Here is a 27,778-nt window from a genome sequence, read left to right as displayed (position 1 = left end):
AGAATGGTGTCTTGTAATGTGGCAATGTGACAATACGTTCACTATCTCCACTCACACAACTCGAAGAAAACTATGGCACATATATACATATAGAAAGCTTAGGATAATGGTTGTTAAAACAGAAGGTTAATCAAAATGCTCTTGGGCTTTACATGAGTACCTACACTTACACGTGGACTTTGGCTTTAATTGAAATTAACAAATTTAGTTATTTTTTACGACATTACCATATTTAACAAATAACCAAATAACATTATTTAGAATGTAACTAATTTAATGACTCTACAAAAGAACTAATAAACGTAAGCATAATGTAGTGTTAAAGTATAAACTAACGCATTTAAAGTTTGTGCTGCCATATGGACCTTGTTGCCTTGTCTCTAGTACTTTTGTTGGGTTGAGTCCCATCTGGGATTCGAACCCACAACCTCAGAGTCAGGAACCTAATCGCCAGCACACCATGTTACACGCCTTATTTCACATGACAAAGAAAGTTTATACACATAGCAAAAATATTGGTCCTGGTCCACTAATGGATGTCGGGGTGGCTGAGCAGGTCAGGCGGCTGACTTTGTGAGCTGGCGATTAGGTGCCTGAATCTGAGGGTGCTGACTCGAATCCCAGATGGCACTCAACCCAACAAAGTTCTAGAATCTGTACTTTTCTAGAAAGTGTAATCCCAAATATTACATGTTACGTTTGACCACATTCTAAATGGCATTGTGTATCCATAACACATATATGTATAGCTCGACTGGAATCTTTAGAATTTTAATACCTCTTTTCTGTTTCTATAACCTTACTCTCATTTCGTATGCATAATAGATAAAACGAGCTAGATTGGTTATTTCTTAGAGATGCATCAATATTTTGCCACCTTTACACGCTATTCTTAAAAGGTAGGGCACCAGCTCTGAATTTCATCAATACTTTACAGATTTATATTCCAAATTGGGAGACAGATATCCCTCTGGCTCAAGAAGACGCTTATATTCCGTATATAACTTTTAACGTGAACTATTTTCAAGAGAAGATGTCCAACTGATCATGTATCAGAGTGTCAGAACACATAAGGTATGAAAAAGCCGTTTCGCTCATCAAAAGCATTAACGTTCTACAAAGAATGGACAAAGACATGGTTAGAATCAGTTCTAAGTGGATTTGGATCTCGGCTTGAATTCCATTATTACCTTCCCTGTTTCATTAAGAGGCAACCATCCGCAATAAAGGTCGCTCTAACTCTAAAATAGTGTTCAAAGCAGCCTTGAGCTAAATACACTCATCAGAAAATGGGGAGCTTTAAATATATCTTCTGGCTCATTGTGGTTGTGGATTCCGTTGGTACAGCGTTGTCCGCATCTTGTCCCTTTTTTCATCCCGCTGAAACGTGTCCCTGGCAGCAAGCAGGATGTTCTGCAGGGCGTGTAGGTACAGGATGCTGGTGTTGGTGTTGGTGAACCTTTCAACTGTGTAGTTCTTCACAACGCTGATACATGTTTGAGGCAACCCTGTCTCCTTAGAAGCATACTCCACCGCTTTCCGAACCTCCTCAGAGTCAAACACGTATGGAATATTGTCGGAATCCTTCAAGAGTGGTTCAACTGCATCAGAGTGTGTCAGGATCACGTGGACTGACAGAACTGAAAAGAAACATTCTCATGTAAATCATTCATCTTTACACACCAAGGACGTTTTGAAAATTGAGCCGGTTTTTTTTAAATGTAGTATTTACCTTAAGTTTTATTGAATAGGCCATCATCTTCACAAACACGTTTTGATTAATTATAAGTTGCTGGAAGTGAGCAATCATATTGTAATTTGAGTAATAAATACTACGTGTCGAACTTTAAACTCTAATTTCGTCTGCTGTGCCTGTCAAAGACGTCAAACGTAAACCTTGATACACCCGAAAACATAACCTTTGCCCAATGATGACATAATAGGTCCAGCAATTCTTGCGACGTGAGCTTAACTTGCTCCCAACTGGACCATACCAACTGCTCTCTCCCTTGTAGGTCTCGGCATGTATCCTTCCCGTGTTCTGCGGTATTTTATTGTTGAATGATCACGTTCGTTTGTCATGACATCGTTGTTATTCCATTACGTACAGTCAGGTCATGGGTGCAGCGATTTGTTATTGGTAGAGAAATACTATCATCTGCATTCAATTGACTTAAACTATTTGCAGTTAAGAGTAATAATTCAGTATAATTAGAACAGTTAATACCTGAACAATGTATCTGATTTTTAAACTGCCCTGGAAAAATACTCTTGTCGAGCAAGATGGTTCAATTATGAAGCTAAGTGTAGAACACTTTTTAAGCATAAACTGTGTTCTTGAATATCGCTGTACATTTCATTTGGCAGATGGTTTCATACAATATTAAGCTTTCAAAAGAAATAGTTAACCTTAGTTAGTTTTGATCGTTTGATCAATCAACAAATGATCTCTGTTACGTACATTTATGCTAATTTGTTGAATGGCGCAGCTGAAAATAGTTCCGGCAAAAAAGTCTTATTTCGGTCAGTCATGTGACGATTGTATATTTTCAGGTAGGTGCAATATTAACTGCAGTTTTTCATCTCTAAATAAATAAGCACTAAATAAAAAGGTACAGTTACCTCCTCGTGAATGTAGTTTTATCAGCACATTTATCTGTCGCTTTACATTTTCGGCTATTGCAACCCCTGCCTTTTGGACAATAACTACAACGACGCCTTGACCCTGTGCTGTGGTGGAAGGATGCTGGAGCTATCCATAGCTTCTAGCGTTGGTTTGATCTGAGCATAAATGAAAACAATAAATTTTCTTCACACAGTCTTTGAAAGCCAGACAAAATGAAACTGACTAACACACAGATAATAGAGCAAAGATGGAAAGAAGTATACATCTTCAATAAAACTTCGGGCACAGGTTATGTTGCATCGTCTTTGCCTGGGTCAAAGATTAATTTCTGACACCTCTGGCAGTTTTCTGCGGATTTCAAACCGAAAAGGCACTGTATTACCTTTTATTATGCTAATATAGACTGAAAACGCACCACCAGTAAAATGTATTTTTATCCGGGCGTAATTCATCTGAAAATATATCAGCGAATGAGGCATACACAATGTTCTTGACAAAGCATGATGAAAAAAACATCCCTAAATCCACTGTGGGCGACATCACCAAAACGCAACCAAGTGCGTGCACATCAAGGAAAATGTGTTGTCTTTTTGTCAGGAAAAGCATTCAGAATAAGACTAAACGACTGTCTCTTAAAAGCCACATCACTTGTTGCTGTTGACGTAAATGGCATTGACACAAGAGATGCTAAGATTGACAGCGGAGGAACGTGAACGTGTCTTGGGAATGCTTCAAGTTGGCATGTCAAGTAGAGTTGTTGCGCAGCGGTCTCAGTTCCACCATGCAACCATCCTCAGACTACAGATCAGATAAGAGCAGACAGTGTACAGATACTTCTCTGAGATCACCATTATACAGTTCGTCGCCATCTTGAAGATGCGCTGCGTCAGGTGTGGAATGTTATCCCCCAGGACACTGTTCAAAGACTCACTGGGTCAATGAGGAGACATAGCATGGCCTGCGTTGCTGCCAATGGTGGACATGCCCGATATTGACTTCTTATTTTGACCCCATGTGTCTTCCATACACTGGTGACGTACATGTAATCATTCTGTGTTTTGTATACCCTTTGTTGTCTTTCTTAATAATCTATGTATTCCTCTTCTAAATAAAATTGGTTACAGCTCAAGCCGTTTTTGTGATATGTCAAGATTTCTTACTGTTGCGTTTTCAGTGCAGTTCAGTATAACATGTACTAGTTCCTTTAAGCTTTGGCACAACTCGTGTGAGTCACGAAGGACATTCTTTGTGTGGAGGCAAATTTAATGCGCCAAGGTTACTGACAAACAACCGATTGCGGGGTAATTTTGTAAAACTACACCTGACCCTGCTCATTGTGTTAATTGTCAACAATCTTGCCATAATGCACCAGCCTCGTACTCGCTCTGTAGGCGACAATGTTCATTGTACTTACTTCTTCATAGAAAGGAACCGCTCCCGTAACAATCTTCTCAATGCTGTCATCTGTGATGGTGTCACTGTTGAATACGCCCGGCATGTCAATCAACCAAAAATAGGGCTCGCAAGTGCAGTTTTCTCGACAGGACTGACGGCAGAAATCGTCTCGGTGCAACTGCGAAACGCAAACAGGAATCACTATATATCATAATCAGAGAATCCAGTTACATACTTCCTTCTGTCTGATAGGCTGGTGGCGCACCACGCATACATCCATACTTGGTTATCACAACCAAGATTTACTTAAACAACTACGATACAAACATAGCATGTGATGCTAAAACACTCCTTTTCAAATGCTGGGCAAATAGGTGTCTTACTTTTAACTCTATTTTCCTTTTATCACAAACCTTTGTCACAATGTCACATATAGAATATTTTGTTATTTGAATGCCATACTATGGATATCATGCCACCAAGAAAAGATTGATACGGTTGCCATAAACAGTAAGATTACCATAATGGCTATGCTGTGGCAATAGTTGAATATACTACTGAGGATTTCTTTAATTATACACATGTAAGCACGCACGCACACATGCATACACTGGTGTATCTGTACACTTGGTGCACCTCTAAGGGGTAAAATGAACATGCATATTCACCTTGGAATTATCACATTCAACAACTCACATCTTTAGTGTAGCTTCCATGTGTTCCAATTTCCACAGGAAAATAATTCGAGACGTTCCTGTTCCCTCTCATGGCGGTTTGAATTCCATTTGCAAGAGAGGATTTACCAAATCCAGTCTGTCCAAACAAAATGACGACAATTCCGTTTCTCTGTGTGACTTGGGTTATGCCACGGCGAAGGTTCACTTCTCCCTGAAATGAAACAAGTCTCGGGATATACAAAACAATATAGTTCCATACATAGGTCGACAAGTAGGTTCCACATGTCACTGAAGGCAACATGTATTTATTTTGATAAGTTAGTTAGTTACCTTTTCAAGGATTAGATCTACAGTTTAACACCAAACTCTTAGTGTTGAATTCATACTTTCAGAAACACCACCAACATGATGGTCACTAACTGGTGACGTATCAGTATTATGGCGTATAATGGCGTATAATGGCGTATCAGTATTATGTCCCAGTCCTATCAGAAATACCTCTGGAGTCCAGACCAATGTCACATCTTGCCCCCATTTCTCCGTCGGTGGTGGCTGAAACATGACAGCAATACTCAATGTCATTATTATCTCCTTTATCCTAAGAACAACAATGGTTGGGTAAATTGTATAATGTCACTTAACAAATCAGCAAACATAGTTTACCATACATATGTGATAGAAAAGCATACATATATAACGCCACCCAGTTTTAGAAATTACTTTACAAATTAAAACAGGGATACACATACCCAGCCAACACAAAACGCCGTTACGCACACACAGACACACAGACACACACACACGCACGCACGCACGCAGGCGCGCATAATATATATTATTATGCATATGAATTGCACATATACTTTCAGCTGTTACCGTGTTAGTGATCATGATATGCAAAGAAAAAAGTGTCTATTCTTTCACATCGATTTCCACATGTTACAACGAGACAGCACACCTCAGGCCTACATGTGTAAGATGAGACTGTCAGCCACTTACAGGAGTTGGGGGCCTTTCCTTGGACTGTGTCCATCCCATGACTTCTGGAAGATAAACAGTTGTGTACCTGATCATGGCGTTACTATCACACACATATCGGGACAGTATATTGAGTTGATGGGACGATTTGTATGTGTCACTTTCCTCTAACTGAAGCATGTCACCTGACACTTGCACTGTATCAGATGTCACAGCCATAATCTATAATGTCACACGTGTCCACACATACCAAGTGGATTCAGGGAACATTTCTATCAGATACAAAGACACAGTCTGTTTACAATTGAAGTGCAATATGTTCTTTTTAAGAATTTAGAGCAGAACGCACTCCCATGGGACTACTGTAGCACTGGTCACAGTGTCTGGTGCCGTGCTTTAACATCATGATGAGTGACGGAAACACTAGTTAAGGCTATTTTGTATTTAACTTAACTGATTGCTAAATACCACTCAAAATATCAAGGGTTCAATTCTACAGACGGAGATGATTCGCGACCAAACTATGTCCACTTTGAACTATGTTTAAGGCCTTCTATATGTTTGGAGCATCTGGCTATTATCGTAAAGTATAATGTGCGCTACGGCCGGTTAACCGTGGCTTACACTTATATACTTCAATTTCACATAAATAACGACATGGACATATACAGTATAAATAATGCACTTTAGTTTAAAAAGAAACATATTATAATACCTTTATACATCCATTCCTACCAACTCATCCGAATAACACGTGCAAGTGACGCAATATTTTTACATGCTTTTTTTTTTTTTTTTTTAAATACGGAGGTTTTGGACGTCTATACACTGTATAATGTTTTCAGGTCCAAAGGCATGGCACCAAAGCGATGTTTGTTTTAAACACATTGTATTTCAGGAGAAAGAAAAGGGATTGGCAAACAAGCTCAGTGGGCTTATATAAATGCCTCTCTCGAACATATACATATTTACGGAAGCTATTTACAACAAATCAATTGCAATGAAGTAATAGATGTGTTGGTACCACACATTTGCTCGTTGAATAAAATATGGTATTTAATTGATGAAATTTAAGAATAATGTCTTAAGTCATGTTAAATCTTTTTGAAAAGTAGATGAAATAGTGAACAGAGGAGATTAGTTTTTTGTGAGTTTCAGTGTCTACATTATAATTACCATATAATACTGAATTTATGTGGTATCCGTTTTGATAAATGTACATTGAGAAACGTAAGTCATTATACAACGGACAGGTGAACAAGTAATGAATGTTGTCTTCTCTCGGGTGACCGCAAGGGCAGGCCAGGTTTGAAGAGATGTGTCTATCGAACTTTTGGGAATTTATATCGTTACACCCAAGCCTGATGCGCACATGGATTACTTGACATTGCCTGTTACCAATATTGACGTCAAGGAAAATACGAGGCGCCTAGATAGTAAACGAGTGAAATCAGTGTGATTATTAACAGAACTTGTTGATCGTGGCATATCATTCCATTGTCTGATTATATCTGATATAAAGGATCTAGCATAGAGAGTAGATCTGCATTAGATATTGCGATTTTATCCAGAATTTCTTAGCTTGCAGTTACCATTTTGTGATTTAGACGGGCTTAAGTTTTGCAAGTAAGTCGGGGTATACAATTTTGTGCATCAGCTTAAATTTCTGAATAGATCTTCTTTCGTCCAATGCGTAAAAATTTGTTTAAAAAATGTTAACAACTAAGTCATTAATGTATATCAGGAATGATAAAGGACCCAAAACAGAACCTTGTGGTACTCCTTCATTAACACTAAGGAAATCAAATCAAAATCCATTTATAACAACTTGTTGTTTTTTGTCTTGCAAACCATTTCAATAAAGAGCCTGAAATCCCTATTTTTTTCTAGTTTATAAATCAGACCTTCATGCCAAACTTTATCAAATGCTTTACTGCTGTCAAGGAAAACAGCTTTAACTTCTTTACCAGTGTCAAGTGCTTTTGCAATGAAATCGTACAAATAGGTCAGCTGGTATGAAGTTGAGTCACCCGAAGTAAAGACTGACAGAAAAGTAGTAATCATGTTGCTGTCTCTAACGCAATTGTAGACATATTTATAAACACAGCGTTCAATAACAGACACTGGTCTATAATTGGATCAAGCGTGTTTATCGGCTTTCTTGAAATGGGGAGTAACCGATGCATGTTTCCAGACTGAAGGAAATTTAATTATAAATTAAAGATTTTTGTCAGGGGCATGTTTAGACTGGTAGCCGTAGCTTTAATAAATGTGTTACTAATTCCATCTGCATCCGATGCTTTAGATGTATTAACAGAGTTTAGCACATCTAGAATTTCGTTAGAAGTTAACATAATTTCGTTAAATTTGACTTTTGTTTGTTGAGATAATGGAGGTGAGGCTTGTGAAAGGTTCTCTTCTGTAGATCGTTGGGATTGTTTGTTTGTTTGTTTAGCTCTTCTATATTTCTCTTTCGAATCAAATTTCGAATATTATTTGTAATGCATAGTTTGTCATTTTTTCTGATAGTTGCTACTTTATTAGCAATATAAGTTTGGATTAATGTGTCAGCAAAATAATGAAATTGTGAGTAACCTTGTTAACATGTTCAGATTGGAGGAGCAACTGCCAATCATGGGACATTATACGTCTATTCAAGCTGTCTTCGTCCGTTAAGTTATAGTTGAAGATTCATCTTTTCTGACATTGTTGCTTTTGCTTGGAATATTGAACACTAACGTACACTGGACGGTGGTCCTTACAAATAGGATCAAGGACTCCTGAACAGCTGACACTTGATGAGCAAGAAACAAGTAAAAGACCAAGTAATGAGCAGCTAGTGGCAGTAATTCTAGCTGCTACATTAAATATTTGGGTTAGGCCAAAGGAAGATTTTTTGTACTGTCTGAAAGTGTGTCTATGTTAAAATCACCCAGAATAACAGTATCTATATTAAAATCGAAAGCATTACCGATTGATTCTTCGATTGAATTCCAATAAAAGGCACTCTAATCAGCTCGAGAAAAGCATCCTATTAATAATTTGTTGTTGTTTTTGTTTTGTTTTCTGTTTAACTGAATTCAAATGGCCTCAAATCCGGGGTATAAAAGGTCATCTAAGACTTTAGCAACTAAATAGTCTCTAACGAAAACGGCAAGCCCACCACCTCCTGTGAGTCTGTCATTCTTGAAAGGAGGAGAAAATCCAGGAATGTGAATTGTTCATTATGAAAATCATTTCTAAACCATGTTTCAGAAAGACCTATAACATCATTATTTTGAACTTCTGCACTAATTAGGTCATTCTTACCCTTTAAACTATGAACGTTTAAATGAGCGATGTTAGCTAATGTACATGGTCGCGATCGATCTAAAATATAACGTGCATAAAATGAAACGTTCAGAGCACTTTAGAAAAAGTCTAAAAATACTAAATTCCTTCTCGTTAACGTTACCCTAATGTTTCAAAGCCACAACGATTATACTTCCAACACGTATAATATGTTACTCTCATGGTAAATTAGTTATGAAATGTTCGCAATAGACAGTGCAAGCCTTATATCGACATAAACGCTAAAAACAATGATTCATTTGGACATAAAATTAAGCATTTAATATACATATTTCTTCAGACCATTTAGTGGTGGTAAATATGGATAAAATGGTCATCTAAAATAGATGTGTCATGTACTCTGACCAGAGAAGGAAATCAAACATACACACATTTAACCAAATTCTGTGTAACTTTGTACAGCTTATGATTAGAAAAAGTTGAGGTTTCAAAAAAGGACTTACTGGTCTAAAAAAAGACGTATGAAGGAAGTAGTATATACAACAGGGGTACGAGATCACTTCCAACAAAAGACTCTGTAAAGCTTTATTGATTAAATAAAGCTTTTGTCAGTCCCTTATCTCTCCCTGCTAGTGTGCATGCCACTTTTGAATCCCCAGCCAAGTTCCTGGTCACTATGACCGCGAATATACCCAAAAGATAGAAAGGTTTTAAAAAGTAGTAAAATGTCCCCAGCAGCCACAATTCCCCAAGGGTGAAATAGAAAGATGTTGCGCTTCTCCCCAGGGGAATTGCCTCGGCTGCCTTTCTCTCGTCATGAGAGTGCCCCGCTCAGTGAGACCCTTTTCAGGGACCCAACTGATATGATCCTGAGCCTTACCGAAACACCTCACATCACAGAAAGTTGTAAGTGCTCCTCTGAGGCAACGGCGGGATACGAACCCATATGTATACCCAAACTATACATAATGAGCCACACCACTCAACCGATTGAGCTACCGGGGACTTAGCCAAGCAATCTCGCTTTAACGGGTCTATTCTGAGATTGCATCATCCTACAAAGCTGGGCTCTGTCTATATTAACGCAAAGGAAGTTTGGAACCATTTTATCACGTCATTCTTAACCGGCCCTGTCTATACTTACTACAGTAGCGCAAAGGATGTCTGGGACCTGTTTTTAAGCCCGGTTACTGTTAACGGGATATATACAATGTCGACTTTTGAAATTCTTATAGTGTGTAACTTAACTTTTATCTCGCTATGTTTTGTGTGCATCGGGTATTATATTATTAGAATTAAAAATCGCTTGTTATATTGTAAGATGGAGTGTAACGAACTGCTCGAACAAATGTTGGTGTTGCCGGATGATAAGAGCGATAAGCGAGATAGACTGGTGGCGCTGGCGGTCGGCGGCAAAGCCAAACAATACTGGGGCGGTGACCACACTCCCGTTAAAATTCAGAAAATGCCTCCTGATGAGATCGATAAGCAGTACGTGAGATACGAAACCCGGCTCGGGGCCGAGATGACAAAAAATATAGGGTCGACCATGACGCAGATCTACACCGGTTTAGCGTCGTACTTCCTTCCCATTCCCCCGGAACATCGACTTTACCTGTGGGAAGATCTCGAGAAAGATCAATTCATCGAACACGCTTTGAGCGCCGTCAGCTGTGTGTTGTACCACGAATACGGTATGTTTTTAGCTCCGGTGACGGCAGCGATCATCATGGCAAAGCATTGCCAATTTAAAGAGGGAAAAAATAATAATAATAGTATACAAGATGGAAACTGCCCAGCAAGAAATGACTCCGACTCCAACACAGGTGCAGGGGGAGGAAATACCGACACAAGTCACCAAGAAGAAGAACCCTAAAAGGGTCGCCGCCAGTAGAAAAGGTGGTTTAGCTAAGCTCCATGACAAAAATTTTATACTCTGTGGATTGCAGGCGCAGCTCTGCTGCCGTGACAGCATTATTTATGTTATATAATAAGCCACAACCAGCACCAAAACCCACACCGCAACCACAATTAGAGGTCAACCCCCATATTATGTTATAATTAAAAATATATTTTATATTATATACATAATGTCTGAAGGAAAAACATTCGTTAACGATGCATACCACGCAACCGTGGTCGCCAATCTAGCTGTAGGATACGCTCGGTTGACCAAAATGGTTCTCAAACAACCCACGATCAAACTCGATTTCGACCTGCAGGATATGGGCATGCTCATCATGAATTTAGGGATGGCGATGGCCAACAAGGACGTCCTCGTAAAACAAGGAATCATACCGGAAAATATTTTAAAGTAAAATAAATATATATAGGATGGCTACGATCGCTATGATGGTCGGCGGGGCTTTAGTCAACACCCTGGCATTTTCCGGGAGTAATTACCTGTTCTCGAAATTACGGGAGTCGAACGCGGCCGAGGTAGAAGCGAAACGAAAACGGCAAGATACGCAATTCGCGTACGCGAAAAAACGCATGCAGAGACTCGATTTCATTAACGATCAACTCGAGCGTTAAAACCATGCCGTTCGAACGGTAAAACAGCTTGAACCTCTCGATGAACCCACACTCTCCCAGTATTACGCGCCTTCCCCGGAACAAAAAAATCGAGAACTGGCCTTCATCGCGCTTGGTCTAGCAGCGAGCGTGTTAATTGCAAAACAATTAGACTAAGTACTCATATAGTATATCAAAGATGAGACCCACTCCGTATCGTTGTCAATACGTGCTTTTGGGGACTACCGAGACTTGTGGTAGGAAATGCAGGACCGAGGGGTACTGTTGTTTTCACATCTAAGAAATGGTTTCGTGAACTACACATGCTCCGTGTGTGGTATTGGAGTGAAATGCCATTACTGTTTATGTAGAGCCCACGGGGCAAACATGGTTCGAAACCAACTTATTTACGTCAAGAAAAAAGATTATTTGAACGAACGTAAGTGTCTCCTCAGAATGAAAATTTAAAAATGCTTCATTTTTTGCCTGGCAGATAAGGCCGATGGAGTTACCTCCCTTACATAATGGTGACACAATTAGAGATTGGCTTGCACCTAGGTATAACAATGTCTACTATTCAATTGATTCGAATTCCGCCCACGAAATCTTTTGGTCTGAGAAGCTGGTTGATGTTTCCAGGTAAATGCAGTATTGACAACATCAGACCTATGATCATTAGCAAACTCGAAGAGGAAATAAACGAATTGGGGCACATCAACTTTCAAATGACGGTTGTTACTACAAAGCTGGATGTCTTCAGAGAACAATTCTTGACTGAATCAGCCAATATATATACGTGTATCCCCAACGATCTGGAAATAATAAAACGGGAAAGCTATCCTGAGCCCAGAATCGATACGGTTATTCTGAATATAGCGCTGGACGGGGGACTAGATTCGTGGTGAAAAAAAAAAATATGTGCGCTTCATTTTTTTACTCGGTACCAAACACCCAATTAGAGATTGACTTTGCAATTAAGTATAACAATGGTTACTGTCCGAGAGCTTAAACGGATTGCACGAGAGTGAGGTGTAGTCGGTTACTCCCGATTAAGGAAACCTCAGCTGTTGAGATTACTCAACATACAATCCCCGCCCACTATAAAACAACTCAAACTCCAAGCGAAAGAGCTGGGGCTGACGGGAGGAAAGCTGGACTAGTCGAACTATTGCACGACCCTGTACAACCTCCTCCCATGGTGAAACAACTCAAACTCCAAGCGAAAGAGCTGGGGCTGGTAGGTTATTCCCATATGAGAAAACCCAAGGTTGGTGAACTGTCGTCGATCTACAGTTTGTGCGCACTGAACACGCTTTAGGTAATTATCTGAGAGGCTGGCGGATGAATGTAGACAAAAACATAGACATCGGCGACGTCAAACCTCTGATCGCTGACAAAGTCAAAGAGGAATTGAACGGCCTGGGAAGCCTCAAATTTCGGATCATGGTGAAAATGTTGCTCGATAAACAGCAGACGGACGGTGCCCTAGAAAACGTTCAGCCTCACTTCAGGGGTAAACAAGAAGTCGCGACTCAACCAAAGACGGTAGACGCGTCCATCGACACCTCGCTTCAACCGATACGAGAATACCTGGAACGCTTCATGCACAGGGGTTACGGGTGGACCGTGGACAAAATCGATAAACTCTATTTAGACGTAGCTAACTACATGCCATTCAAAGGCAGATCGTACCTAGCCTTGCCCCCTTACTACAAGAAAAAACAAGCCATGGTCAACATCAAAAATAGAGGTAATAATTGTTTGAGGTTAGCGATCAGATCCCGCTTTGTTTCCGGCCGACGTTAATTAGAACAGACCTTTGAGCTACCCCGAAGACGACGGACTCAACTGGGACGGTATAGACGAACCTACCCCCATATCTCGGATCACCAAAATCGAAAAACAGAACCACATAGCCATCAACGTCTTTGGACACGAAGGCAACAAAACGATCGTGCACAGGATCAGCCCAGTGACCGAGGGCCACGTGATCAATACATTAATGATCCAGCAAGGTGACAAGTACCACTATGTGTGAATAAAACACTTCAGCAGGCTGTTGTACGACCAATCGAAATACAGAGAGAAAAAAACACTTCTGCAAATGGTGCCTGCACGGCTTCACGCGAACTGATTTATTAGAATCCAACCAGGAGGATTGCCTAGGCATGGAACAGACGGCCGTACGAATCGACATGCCCAAGGAAGGTGACAACATCTTAAAATTCACCAACCACAAAAATCAAATGCCCGTACCTTACATCATCTACGCAGACTTCGAAGCCTTAATTAAACACGTTGACATCGGGCCGTCCATGGAGAAAAACACGTATAAAACACAGGAACACGAGGCCTGTGGGTTCGGGTACGTGGTCGTCCGATGCGATTGGAAAACAAACGCTCCCGTGTCGTACAGAGGTCGCGATGCGGCTGAAAAGTTTCTCATGTGTTTGCAACAGGAAGAAAAAAATCATCAGGAAAAAAATTGTACACCGTCGTTCCCATGCGGTTGACTCAAGCCGACCGGCGAGCTCACGATAGCAGACACGTATGCCACGTTTGCGATGAACCGCTGAACGGCAATTCGGTGAGAGATCACTGTCACATCACCAAGTACAGAGGTGCAGCCCACAGCACGTGCAACCTCAAACTCAAAATCAATCCCCAAACCATCCAAATCCCCGTCGTGTTTCACAATTTGAGAGGGTACGACTCTCACTTGATCATGCAGGCCATTGCGAAGGTCGACGACAACCTGACGTGCATCCCCAACAACATGGAAAAATACATCTCATTAAACGGTCTGAGGTTCATAGACTCTGTTCAGTTCCTACTGTCGTCTCTCTCGATAGTTTGGTCAAGGCCAACGACCCGAACGACTTCCACATCACCAATCGATACACCGACGCCGAGACTCGACCCCTGCTGATGAGGAAGGGCGTTTACTCCTATGAATACATGGACAGCTGGGCCAAGTTCAACGAGACACGACTACCCCCCATCAAGGAATTTTACAGCAACTTGACCTTATCGACCATCACCCAGGACGATTACTCACACGCGATTAACGTATGGAATAAACTGGGCTGCAAGAATCTGGGTGATTACCACGATCTGTACTTGAAAACAAATGTACTCCTGTTGGCCGACATGTTCGAGATATTCAGAAAAACGTGCTCGAAACAGTATGACCTAGACCCCGCTTGGTATTTCTCCTCCCCGGGTCTCTCTTGGGAAACTTGTTGAAAAAAGCTGGTGTGAAACTCAAACTATTGACGGATTACGACATGCACCTGTTCATCGAAAAAGGCTTGCGAGGTGGGATTTCCATGGCTTCCAAATGCTATGCGAAAGCCAACAACAAGTACGTGAAGTATAATCCGAATCAACCCACCACCCATATCCTCTATCTCGATGCCAACAACCTGTACGGCTGGGCCATGAGCCAGTATCTACCCACCGGGGGATTCGAGTGGACACACGATATTGATGTCATGAGCATCGTGTCAGATTCGAAAAAAGGCTACATACTCGAAGTGGACTTGGAATATCCTGTGGAATTACACAAATCACACACCAGCTATCCACTCGCTCCCGAACGATTGATGGTTAACCCAGATTGGATGTCTGACTACCAACGGAACTTGCTGGGGAAAAATAAGCCAGCTAACATCGAAAAACTCGTACCCAACTTGATGAACAAGAAAAAATATATCGTTCACTATCGCAACCTGCAACTGTACCTGTCGCTGGGAATGAAACTCACGAAAATTCATAGGGTGCTCAAGTTCGACCAGAGTCCGTGGATGGAGCCCTACATTAGAATGAACACAGACCTGCGAAAGCGGGCCAACAGTGATTTCGAGAAAAACCTGTACAAGCTCATGAACAATTCAGTGTTCGGTAAGACGATGGAGAACTTGAGAAAACGCGTGACTGTGAAGCTAGTCCGGTCAAAAGAGGAAGATAAGCTCAGGAAACTGATAGCCAGCCCGGCATACAACCGGAGCAAGATATTCAGCGACGATCTGGTGGCCCTGCACATGAGGAAAAGCCACATCAAATTCAACCGACCTGTTTACATGGGGATGAGCATCCTCGACCTCTCCAAGCAACTGATGTACGAGTTTTACTACAACGAACTGAAGAAACAGTACGGCGTACGGTGTGCAGTGCTGTACACAGACACAGACTCCCTGCTGATGGAGATTCGAACCGAGGACGTGTACGAAGACATGAAGAAACACATCGATTTGTACGACACCAGCGACTACCCTAAGGACCACCCGATGCATGACACTTTCAATAAAAAAGTGCTCGGCAAGATGAAGGACGAATGTGCCGGAACACCGATCGCGGAATACATCGGCTTGAGACCCAAAATGTATTCCATCCTGAAAGTAGATGATAATGAAATCAGAAAAGCGAAAGGCGTGAAAAAATATGTGGTGAAAAAACAAATCAAACACTCCAGATTCAAGGAAGCCCTGTTCAAGACTCGCACTTTCAAACATCAAATGAATACACTGAGAAGCGACACAAGTTATACGGACTGAAATAAACACAACGTCCCTGTCGTTTGCACAAAACGTGGACATCGAAATCAACACGGCGATGGACAAAAACCCAACTTGTAAGTATTTGAAAGACGGGCGGGCCGCTGAGAGCTTTCGTCAGAGAGGAATTATTGATCATACCTCACGACACAATGTTACCACCCAAAAAATAAAATTGCTAAGCATTGCTAAGAATTTGCTAAGCATTGCTAAGAATTTGCTAAGCATTTGTTAAACTAAAACACTCGATAAGCCACGGGTCGGTCGGTTTTCAGCACGAGTTTGGTGTGTTTCGTTTCGGCGAGTTGTTTTTTCACTCGTTCCCGTTCTAGTTTGCTCATCAGGTCGTTTTCTCTCAAACATTCCTCGAACGAATCCCTGTCCTTGCAGTGAAATAAGGCAACCCATCGCGTCTGTTCCCTGAGGTCTTTCAACACCGAGTTGAATTTCTGCGTTAGCACCCAAACGCTGTGCTTTGCGTGTCAGCCAGAAAACGCTAAATACGATAGCATGTCTCTCTTTTTTGTTATCTCACAATTAGCGCTGCAGTCGTCCAGGATAAACAGCGTCGACTCCCCTTTAAATTTGTTGTGATAAGCTTTCAACCAATCCTGCAGACGTGTTCCCGGGTCGACTTTGTGCAAGTCCGGGTCCATCATCACCCAAGATCTTTCCGTGTACGTTTTGTTGATGTGCAGAGTAGGGCACATGATAACAATGTTATCGAAGGTATCCCGGTAGTATCCCTCCAGCATATTCAGCACGAAAACGGTCTTCCCACAGCCTGTCTGCCCGCACACTATAGCGCAGTGCGGATCGCGAGGTAGATAAATAAACTGCCTGCACAAATCTTCTATTGTCTATATTAAGTTGTGTGTCCATAATCACGTACAAATATAAATTTAATTTGCCTGCGGTTTGAGCCTTCTTGGTGATCTGGATGGTGATGCCCTTGCTGCCATTGTCAACGCGGCGGCCGCTGCCGTGTAGCCTGTCATCATCTGTGGATCGCATGTCCAACCAGAGCGTGTACTTGGTGGTCAGGTATTCCCCGATCTGCACGGAGGATAGATCCAGGTCCTTGGCATTGTTGACTTCCGCCGGGTGTTGTGGTAGCTTTTTTTATCTCCTCCCATTGCTGGTATGCCCTCATGCCTTGGCTGAACAGTTGGTTGGGCACGCCCTCGATGGTCACTTCCACTTTCGTGATTTCGGAGTTGAAAACTTTTCGCTGTCTCTTTCGAATGGTACGTGTTCCTCCACTGGAATGATCAAGATGCCTTTCATTGACCGCGCCGGCACGTTCAAGTTGATGTTCCACAACGTGTCGCTCTTGTCCCGTGCTATTGTTCTATGCCGCAGTATGTGATCGTACAGGATGGACAGCTTCCCTGAGTACTGGTTTCGAATCTGCCGGGCCAGCTCCGGACTCCTGACCATGTCAAACTCCAGCGAGATGTTGTCTATGGTTTAACGACCAGCATCACCGTTCGGTGTTCGCACGATTTTGCTGTAGTCGTTAAACGTGAGTTCGTATTCCATCGTTTGGTTTTCATCTACCTTGCTCGGATTATTGGTGATGGTCACCGACTGACCCACGGCTTTGACGGAAAGTATCTAACTTTCTTCGGTATGACATTGTTATATACCTGAAATATATAAGTGTAATATAATTAATATAATGGACATTCCGATGGATGATTTGGGTGGTGCGCACGATGATGGGGATTACGATGAAGACACCTCATTCATGGGCCACACCATTAGCAACAAACTTTTAAAGCAGACCGTTGACGAATATTACAACACATTGAGTCGAGATAAAAATTACGTCGGGACAAGACTATTCCAAGTTCAAAATTGACAACTAAGGGACGCTGCAATTGAAAGCTCATCTAGAGATCAATCTCTTGAGCAAACACACGAGAAAACCGCTTGCCTTGTCTACGCTAGCCAGTCGTCATGGGGGGGGGGCAACTGATCTGCGATGAATTAAACACATGAGATTACGGCGGTGCAAGACCCAAACAACTTCCACCCAAAGTAGTTCGTGATCTGCAAAACGTCAAGGAGCTCAGCAGTGCCAGAGACGCCAAAGAAACGTCGGACAGTATAAAAACTGCACGTACTGGAACGAACCTTTGCCGGGTTTCGAATTTCCTGTTCGAGAACTGCGAGGGCTAGACAAGGCCTTGCAAACCATTCATGGAGAACTCGTGAACAATATGGGGAAACTGAACGAAATCGATGAGCACATCGCTCGCGAGAAAATAAAACTCAGTCAGGTCCAAAATGAGTCTCTGAAAACCATCATCGAAAAACGGTTGCGCGACTTACAAGACGAGAGACGGATTCGATTGGAATCCGCTTCCTCGAATCAAAAACGATTCCGATCTCAGATCAGCCGTGTGCGGGAAACCATCGATTGAGTCCTGAACGAAGACACCACGTTGGCCGACAGGATCCGAATTTTGTTCCGAGAGCAACGGATCACCATCGCCAGCGTTCTTACGGCATTAGGCTTCATCATATCAACCCTGGGCCTAGCGTTGACAGGCGGCAGTGGCATACCAACACCAACACCATCACCAACCGGTGGTGTCAGAGACTGGGTAAAAAAACTCGGGGAAGCCCTGGCTAAACTCGCCGGTAAAGCCGCTGAAGCGCTTCCGGGAATCTTGGGTAGCATCGTCTCGTGGCTACTGAGTACGCTGTCGAAAACTGTCACATGGCTCGGTCAAAACCTGTGGGCGTTCATCATCGCCGTGGCTGGGCTGGTGTACGTGGCCGCTAAGGAATTTTTAACCAAATGAGGCAAAGTCCAACCACGATCCAGCCAACCACTAGCTCTGTTTTACGATCGAGGTGTTCATTATTTTCAGCCACCTTGTGTGGTGGAAGGGGTTGTGGGATTGCGGGTCGAACTTTTGGTTCCGGGGATGACGCCACTATACCCGTTTCACCAGTATTCACCGTGGGTGCGACGTTTAAGACGTTGATACCCCGGGCTGATACCCAACTTTTGATCGGTGGTGGCGATGACGATTCCGTTGTTGTAACCCACCACTTATGGATTCTCAGTTGCATGTCGCTCGGGGCCATGTACAGTCCCACTCCGAACACGTAGTCGATTTTCGACCGGGCATATTCCAACACATTTTGGTAGCATTGGATAGCACTCGGTAGATCAACTGGAGCATTGATAGCATCCTCAATGTTTGACACGAACTGTTTCTGCGCGTCATAAGCCGTCCCTTTACCCACGATGTCGGAACGCGTTTGCGTCTGCGCTCCCAGCAGCGCCCACACGTACGTTCGAATCGAGTCGTTCAAGCGTTCGGTGCCGGCACGAGTGAACCCTCTCGACGTGTCCAGCATGAACATTTTTTCAATCGTTCACAGAGTCTTTGGACTGCTCCACTTTCTGGACGGTGAAAGCAACACCACCTTTAAAGTTCATACGATCATCTCGGCATTCATTACTCGACAAAGCAAAGTCCTGACGTAGTAAATCTCGTTTCAGTAAATCATCACTTACTTCTTTCACGGATCGCACCCCATTATATGGAATACCCAACCCGTGGTTCAGACCTGGCAAACGCCAATCCGTCTTCGGATCGATTTCGAATTCGTTGCAAATTCTTTCGTATGCCTGTTGACCGTACGGGTTGTTTAACGCATCCCATGCTTTGTCCTGTGGAAGCGGAGAGCTGATTTCTTTGAGGATACGCCTGATCTGATAGTACACGTGAAACGTGAACACAGCCCGACCCAGCGGGCCACGCCGAGTGTCGTTCAACGTCACACTGCACCCCGTTGTAGCGCACCAAAACGGCAAAATTAAATTGATTCTGCCAGAACTGCATCGGGTTGTTAAACCAAACGTGTACCGTCTTAACGTTCGTCACCTAAAATCTGTAATTTTTTAAACACATTGATAAATGGTGCTTTGAAATGCAACCCATCTGCAACCACAATCTTCATATGTGTGAAATCGGAAGTATCGCTTTTAAAATAAAACACTCCTGGTTTGTACATGTTGAATTGTTAATAATATATAATATTTACTTCCAATATGTACGTGACGCTTCTGGGAATAACAAGCGGTGAGACCGTTCAACTGCTGCATACAATCGATAACACAAGTCGGCTCGAAGTTGCACTCTGCGACATCACCTACTACCCGCGGTGGACCAACATCAACAACAAAAACAACAGGCTGTTCGTTACCAATGTCCGCAACCAAATAACAGACGGCTACTACAGTGTGTGCTCTCTCAACGAAGAAATCTTCAAACCCGTGGGAGCCGAACTCAAAATGAACGACTCGAACGACATGGTCGTGTTAGTCAACAACGGGAAAAACGTCTTGAGACTCAGTAAGCCGTTGACTAAAACGCTCGAACGACATACCACCGGAAACCACCGTGACCGGCACGAAATTACCCGATCTCGTTCCGTACCGTGAGCTGTGCATTCATCTCGATCAGCTGAGCACGATGGACAACGTTCAAGGTGAACACCCTTCCACGTTGATGAGAGCCGTACCGGTGAAAAAGGAAAAGTATAACGATAGCAGAACCGAATCGTTTTCGTCACGGAAATTAACCCGAGGCACCATCTCGGAATTAAAAGTATCTGTTTTAGATATAAAACATAATCCTGTGAATATAGGATACCTCAGCGTGACGCTGCACATACGATAATGACATTCCATGGTCCCGAATGCGTTTGAAAAAATGCGTTAATATAGCGGTCTCCGACCTCGGGGACACGCACGGATTCGACCAACCTGGAATAGACGGTAAACTGTACGCCTTGCAACTGAAAAACAATATTTACAAACGCGTCGAAGTCCCCGCCGTCGGTGGATCTGGCAGTAATTTAGACAATATCGTCGATACATCAAGAGCTGTCAGCAACACTCGGTACGACCTAGTCTGCAACGACTAGGATGAATGGATGATATACCCAGCGTTCGGCGGCAAGCTGTTCGACTTAAACGACGTCGAGACCAAGGTCGTCGATCGAAACAAGCAGTATGCCCTCGTCTTCACCGACGACAACAAATGGATTTTAACACAATCTCGAGTCGACTGGTTTCTCAACATCACGCTCGGCTCTCCCTACGTGTTCACGGAAATCAAAGACCACTACCTAAACAAAGTCGTGAACAACGGAACCCTGCTCGTGGCTTACGTCCCGACGCATAGGCGCAGTGTAATCATCAGCGCAGTCTCAAGTATGGCAGCCCACATGCTATCGAGTAAACCCGGGGAGCAAAACGTGGGGTTGCAAATGGTGTCTGAATTCGACGGCGTTGTCAACATCCTGGAAAGTCTACTGGATTATTCCACGCTGGTCATCCAAGTCTTCCTCTGTGAACCATCATCACCAGTCGAAATCGTGAAAGGAATCAAACTCTGGTGGACCAAACAACAACAATACCACGTTTGCTCTGTTTACGTGCGGGTGAACATCGATTCCCACACCAGTCTGCAGGGAGTCACCGTTACCGTGGAAGACACGATATCACTCACCAAAATTGTCCTACCCGACAACATACATCTCATGGGGTTGAAGTGCACACCTGAGAAATTATCAGAAAAACAATTGGAAACTATTTTATAACATTTTATATAGACGATGAATCATCATCCCAATGTCACGCTTAGTGATCTAGGAGACACGGAGGGGTTCGATCAGGCCGGCGAAGAAAACACCTTGTACGTCCTGCGTTTAAAAGACAACGTGACGAGCGGGTGTTGTTAGCAGAGTTTAAAGAGCCCGAATGGTTGATCAACATAACCTTCACCGCACCTTACATCTCTTTAAACAAAAATAGGTATGTCAACGAAATTAGGAACAGCGGTATCTTGCTCACGTCTTTCATTCCGAATTCTGATGATGTAGAAGTTCTACGAACCCTGGGTATGGGTAACATGTTAGTTTCGAACGGGGATTCATATTTAAGGTCCGACTTACCCGATTACCAATCGCATTTTATTACTATGAAACCAAACTCCACACTCGTAATAGAAATCTTTCTCGGAGAGGTTCGTTATGGTTCAGAACGACACTATTTACCTGGGTTGACAATACACTTGGAAAGTAAACACTATTACCAACGTTGCCGTATCGTCATAAAATGGGGACCGGAACCCTCACTGATATCACCACCCTTAGTAAACCTCTATGGGGTTCGTGTAGACCAAGATTTACCTATTATAGTCTCACCTATTTACGTGTACAATAATCTAAAACTTATAAGCCTCAAATACATTAATAAGAAATTAACGAAAAACCAATTAAAAAATATCTTATAAAATATATTATACACACAGGATGGGGCTGTACCCAGTCGTAGAAGAAGTAGCAAAAACAATGGAAATCGTAGATGGGTTTCGGTTGAGGCAGTTATGCGACGTAAACGACACTTTTTACCTGGGTTGACAATACACTGGGAAAGTAAACACTGTTACCAACGTTGCCGTATCGTCATAGAATGAGGACCGGAACCCTCACTGATATCACAACCCTTAGTAAACCTCTATGGGGTTCGTGTAGACCAAGATTTACCTATTATAGTCTCACCTATTTACGTGTACAATAATCTAAAACTTATAAGCCTCAAATACATTAATAAGAAATTAACGAAAAACCAATTAAAAAATATCTTATAAAATATATTATACACACAGGATGGGGCTGTACCCAGTCGTAGAAGAAGTAGCAAAAACAATGGAAATCGTAGATGGGTTTCGGTTGAGGCAGTTATGCGACGTAAACGACACTTTTTACCTGGGTTGACAATACACTGGGAAAGTTAACACTGTTACCAACGTTGCCGTATCGTCATAGAATGGGGACCGGAACCCTCACTGATATCACCACCCTTAGTAAACCTCTATGGGGTTCGTGTAGACCAAGATTTACCTATTATAGTCTCACCTATTTACGTGTACAATAATCTAAAACTTATAAGCCTCAAATACATTAATAAGAAATTAACGAAAAACCAATTAAAAAATATCTTATAAAATATATTATACACACTGGATGGGGCTGTACCCAGTCGTAGAAGAAGTAGCAAAAACAATGGAAATCGTAGATGGGTTTCGGTGGAGGCAGTTATGCGACGTAAAACGCCAACTAGAACAAGATCGCGATATACGGGCGTCATTAAGTAAGAAATACCATAAAGCTTTCAATTACGTGGATCGGGCTGATACCACCCTTATGGCAACCAGCATGGGATTAGGGAGCAGTAGGTGTCGGTTTGTTGACCACCATCATAGCCGCACCCATAGTGCTGGGCATTGAAATAACAGCTGGGGTGTCCGGGTTGGTGGGGTTGGTGTTTAAGTTTGCATCTCGCAAGTTACATCGTAAAGCGTGGAAACACGACGAAATTAGAATTCTGGGCAAAGCAAAGTTAAACACAATTTCCACCGCACTCACTGACAATAAAATCTCAGAGGAAGAATTTCGTTTGGTCTTCTCTGAACTCGCAAAATATCAAGTCAAAACATTGATTACACAACAGTCTCGTTTCCTGTTGACTGGGTTCCGCCCTACTGCGCAACTTAGTACAATAACCAGTCCAGAATTTTTTATACCAATTCATGTAACTGGATACATAAATATTAATCAGTATTATTTGATACATCTAAGCACTTGTATATTGCAATACTACGCTCCTTATAATCCCCCTTGCAAACATGTCGAGCAGCGTGCTCTGTCGTACAGCGAGCACTGACAAACAGAAACCGGGAAATCGTGGAAATCTCAAAACGAGGCTCTGCCGCTAGAAAAGTTTGGCGGTCTGGTACGGACTTGATATTATATTAATCACATTGTGCGTTACAAACCTTCACTGGATAAGTGCAAAAAACACATAACAGGTGTAACCAGTGAGCCAGATGCATTGTGAATCATTTTACGACCTCATCAAACTGGGGCAGTCTGAGACGTCTTAGTTAAGGTCATGCTGCCTACACATCGCCATAAAATATAGAAATACGATGTTATTAAAGTTTAAAATTGAAATTCAGTTGTAAATACCATTTTCATATGAAACAAGGAACTGGAATTCAGTGCAACCGTAGTTGTTTGTGATGTCTACTTTCACGTTCACACGCGAAAATTCCGATCGGCTGAAAAGTAGGTCATTGTCTGAATAGGTTAATGAGACTCATGTTTCGGTTTGACAGAATGAAACAAGAGATTAGGTCCAAGTCTCGTAAAAGCACTGCCATCAGTGAAGACGAGAAAAAAAGTACGTAGAACAAGGGATACAACAAGCCCAACAAGCTTTCATTACGAAAACCAAAGAAATCATAGGCGATTCACATTAAATTGTTTCGCTGAGATCAACATTGTATAGGGCGGTCACAATAGTGGCACGTGACCAGGAAAGTGCCGATTCGCGGTCATAGTGACCAGGAACTTGGCTGGGGATTCAAAAGTGGCATGCACACTAGCGGGGAGAGATAAGGGACTGACAAAAGCTTTATTTAATCAATAAAGCTTTACAGAGTCTCCTTGTTGGCCTGTAAATGTGTAAACAATGGAGCACTACACGCTAATGACGACATGTACTCAGATGTATTTAGGCGTTGTCGTGGTTGCACGCTAATGACGACATGTACTCAGATGTATTTAGGCGTTGTCGTGGTTGCAGGCTAATGATGATGTGTATGCAGAAGGAGTTGGGCGTTGTGGTTGCACAATAATGATAACATATTAATGATGAAACACGGGCTGGCTTTACAGCCAATTATTCAAACACAGAAAACATATTTTCATTACAGGCCATTAAACATAACTATGGAAGATTTTACTGTCTGTTTATTGATTTCTCTAAAGCTATTGTTTCTATAAAGCATGATGTCCTTTTCAAAAGTCTTAATGATGATGGTATTTAAGGTAAATTTCTTGACATTGTTTTATCTATGTATTCCAAACTTAGTGCTTGTGTTAGGACAAACAAAGGTTTGTCAGGTCATTTCTGAGTTATGGAGGGTTAATTCTTGAAAGAAGTTGAGAAGATACAGGCTAAGCTTTGTAAATGGTATTTACAGGTTGGTCGAAAGACAGCAGATTGCATGGGTGTCAGAATACCACTTATGGCTGTATATATGACTAAAACTATGACATATTGGTGTAGACTTATTCATTTAGATAACTCAAGACTACCTTTCCAGTGTTATGAGGAGCTGAAGTAAATAATGATAAAAGTTCTAATTGGGTCACACACATAGAAAACATATTACTTAGGTGTGGATTTAGATTGGTATGAATATCACAGGAAGTTGGAAATGTTAAATATTGTATATCCTTGTTTAGGCAGACACTTTTTTGTGATAACCTTCAGCAAGAACGACTGAATGATTTATCTAACTAATCAAAGTGTATGCGTTATAAACAATTTAAGTCATACTGAATGTTGAATCTTATCTCACATGTAATATTCCATTAAGACTCAGATCCACTTTATCAAGATTTCGATATAGTAATTTTGGTTTGACTGTAGAAATTGGAAGATATTGTAACATTTTGTACTCTGAAAGGTATTGTCCATTTTCTACATTGAATAAGGAATTATATATCGAAGATGAGTAGCATGTAATGTTTATCTGTAATAGTTACAGTTCACTTAGAAAAACTTACTTTTGTAAATTTACTCAGAAAGATTGTCAACCTGTACAACACTTTGTACATTTGATGTCCTCAGCAAATAATAATATTATTCATAATGCATGTCATTATCTGGAGAAAGTCCAAAGATTAAGGAAAAAGATAAATATTACTTCATTACTTCGCACATGGGTCAAACATTCTGTAAAGACTGTATTTTGGGTTTTTCGGCCTTTGACTTAAATACATCTGTCTGGAACGTTATCAGTAAATGACGTATTAATTCGGGGGTGAGGGGTGTGGTGGAGGCGGTGGGTGGGAGTGTCCTTTATTCCAAAAAAGGACGAGCAATGCGATATGCTCTGATGTTATTGTGAGAAATATAATTTTCGTAAAAATTACTAATTTCAATAAATCGATGAAACACTAATTATCCCATGACATTGATATAAACTGTCCACCTGTCCCGGGGTAAGCATGTTACCCATTATTATAAACCCTTCGATATTTGTGCGTGAAACCGCATGCACACACCAGGGAAGTGTTAAACTGGTGCCTTTTTGCCAGGTGTCCTCCCAATACGTAGACAGCCAGTTCGCAGACACCTTAAAACAACAACATTTACGGTTCAATGAACAGATTATCTACTACCTGTTACGTACACATTATAATGGAATAGTCCAAATATAAACACAGGAACAAACTGAAGATATATTATTTATTTTGAAAGATGGACGAAAAGACAGTAATTTGAATTTTATTGCTGCAATATAAAAACAGTTTATTTATTAACAGGTTATTTATTTTCATAAACGTTTCGGTTTAACCTTCTAGTTTAACTGGAGTCGGCATCATCATATTGAAAACATTAGCTTAACTATTAGAAATTGCGGCACTGTTGTATCGTATAAATCAAATATAGATAAATGTGAACCTAAATATTATTCATTTGGAATAAAGAAGTTATATGTTTTGCACACAATCTTAAGATATATGACGAGTGCACTTAGCTACGAATTATTTAGAATAAATATTTAAAATATGACGCATCATGTCAATGTGGCCATGGATGTGAGAATGTTTTTCATTACCTCCTTGAATGTCCATTGTATACTACTCAAAGACATAAAGTGTTACAGTCTTTAGAAAGTATTGAAATTAGAACACTGATTGGTATTAATTGTATCTTACATGGCAATGCAGGTGTCTCATTTACTGCAAATAAGAATGTTTTCAAATATGTACATATCTATATCTCTCCAACAAAACGTTTTCTCAGTTAACTTCTGTTGTACATATGCTATTATTGGGAGGGGACTTTTTTATCAATAAACACAATCAAACCTCTCAGTGACAAACCTGTTTTTATATTCGATAGTAATTGATAGTAAAATCAATTTTGAGAAGAGAAATCATTTAATCACAACAAAGTTCTATTTACCCACAATCAAACTTGTCAGTAACGAACCTGTTTCAGGCTCACCCTGCTCTACTCACTAGACAGTGGACTGTTCTATTATACCCGTAGGTGTTACCCTAATTACCTTCTAGTTCAGTGTCTGTCAATTGGGTGTCTGTCAAATGGGTGTCTGTCAAATGGGAGATAACCTTTTGCCATTGTAGGGTTTGACAATTAAGTACTTCTGTTTGCTTTTGTCTGTTTTATTCTCAGATCACCACAATAAAGACGGTATATTGCTTAATGTAGTGTTGCGTAAACAACACACCTTATCGGTCCGGGGATATCAATTTGTCAATTGTAAAAATGTCAGTTCAATTACAATATTTTAAGGTTAGCATCTCCATTGTCAGGATTGATCAAAATTTATTTAATAGCAGTGTCTGCAGCTATCACCGCTTTCAATTTCAAAACAGTATCATTTCATATCATAGCAACCTTCGGTAGTTTACAAATTTTATATATTCTAAATATTACGACCTACACATAATAATGTTATTTCTGAGTGTGATGAACAAATAATGTTATTACTTTTTACTTACAGCTGTCGAGCTGTCTGTGCCGTGAGAGATTTGTGCGCTCTGTCGCTGGGAACAGGTACCCTACCCTCTAAGGCGCAGATATCGCATGCATGAAACCGAGG

General features: G+C 41.5%; 1 protein-coding gene across 3 annotated transcripts; it reads right to left on the bottom strand.

The window, feature by feature from the left end:
* Nucleotides 1-755: 755 nt before the first annotated feature.
* Nucleotides 756-27,777, bottom strand: LOC124273824. 3 transcript variants are annotated; one of them, XM_046709135.1, is made up of 7 exons: nucleotides 27,678-27,777; nucleotides 5,698-5,741; nucleotides 5,197-5,250; nucleotides 4,718-4,909; nucleotides 4,041-4,199; nucleotides 2,623-2,781; nucleotides 756-1,640 (listed from the first exon to the last, which is right to left on the bottom strand). In XM_046709135.1, the coding sequence occupies exons 2-6, from the start codon at nucleotides 5,734-5,736 to the stop codon at nucleotides 2,707-2,709; spliced, it is 519 nt and encodes a 172-aa protein (XP_046565091.1). In that variant the 5' UTR covers nucleotides 5,737-5,741; nucleotides 27,678-27,777; the 3' UTR covers nucleotides 756-1,640; nucleotides 2,623-2,706. The 3 variants fall into 3 exon arrangements, with proteins under 3 accessions (XP_046565091.1, XP_046565092.1, XP_046565093.1); XM_046709136.1 differs by having other exon boundaries at nucleotides 27,667-27,749; XM_046709137.1 differs by having other exon boundaries at nucleotides 5,698-5,738; nucleotides 27,678-27,745.
* Nucleotide 27,778: the final 1 nt, after the last annotated feature.

Source organism: Haliotis rubra, unplaced genomic scaffold (genome assembly GCF_003918875.1).
Source record: "Haliotis rubra isolate DU_JTF1 unplaced genomic scaffold, ASM391887v1 Scf1847, whole genome shotgun sequence".
Classification (NCBI taxonomy): domain Eukaryota; kingdom Metazoa; phylum Mollusca; class Gastropoda; order Lepetellida; family Haliotidae; genus Haliotis; species Haliotis rubra.
This window is presented reverse-complemented; position numbering and strand designations above follow the sequence as displayed.

Excerpts from the sequence above, each read along its gene's own strand:
- LOC124273824 (XM_046709135.1), bottom strand. The coding sequence starts at position 5,736 with ATGGGATGGACACAGTCCAAGGAAAGGCCCCCAACTCCT. Across the intron at positions 5,251-5,697 it reads AGGAAAGGCCCCCAACTCCT|CCACCACCGACGGAGAAATG; the intron begins GTAAGTGGCTGA and ends GTCATGTTTCAG. Across the intron at positions 4,910-5,196 it reads CATTGGTCTGGACTCCAGAG|GGAGAAGTGAACCTTCGCCG; the intron begins GTATTTCTGATA and ends GTTTCATTTCAG.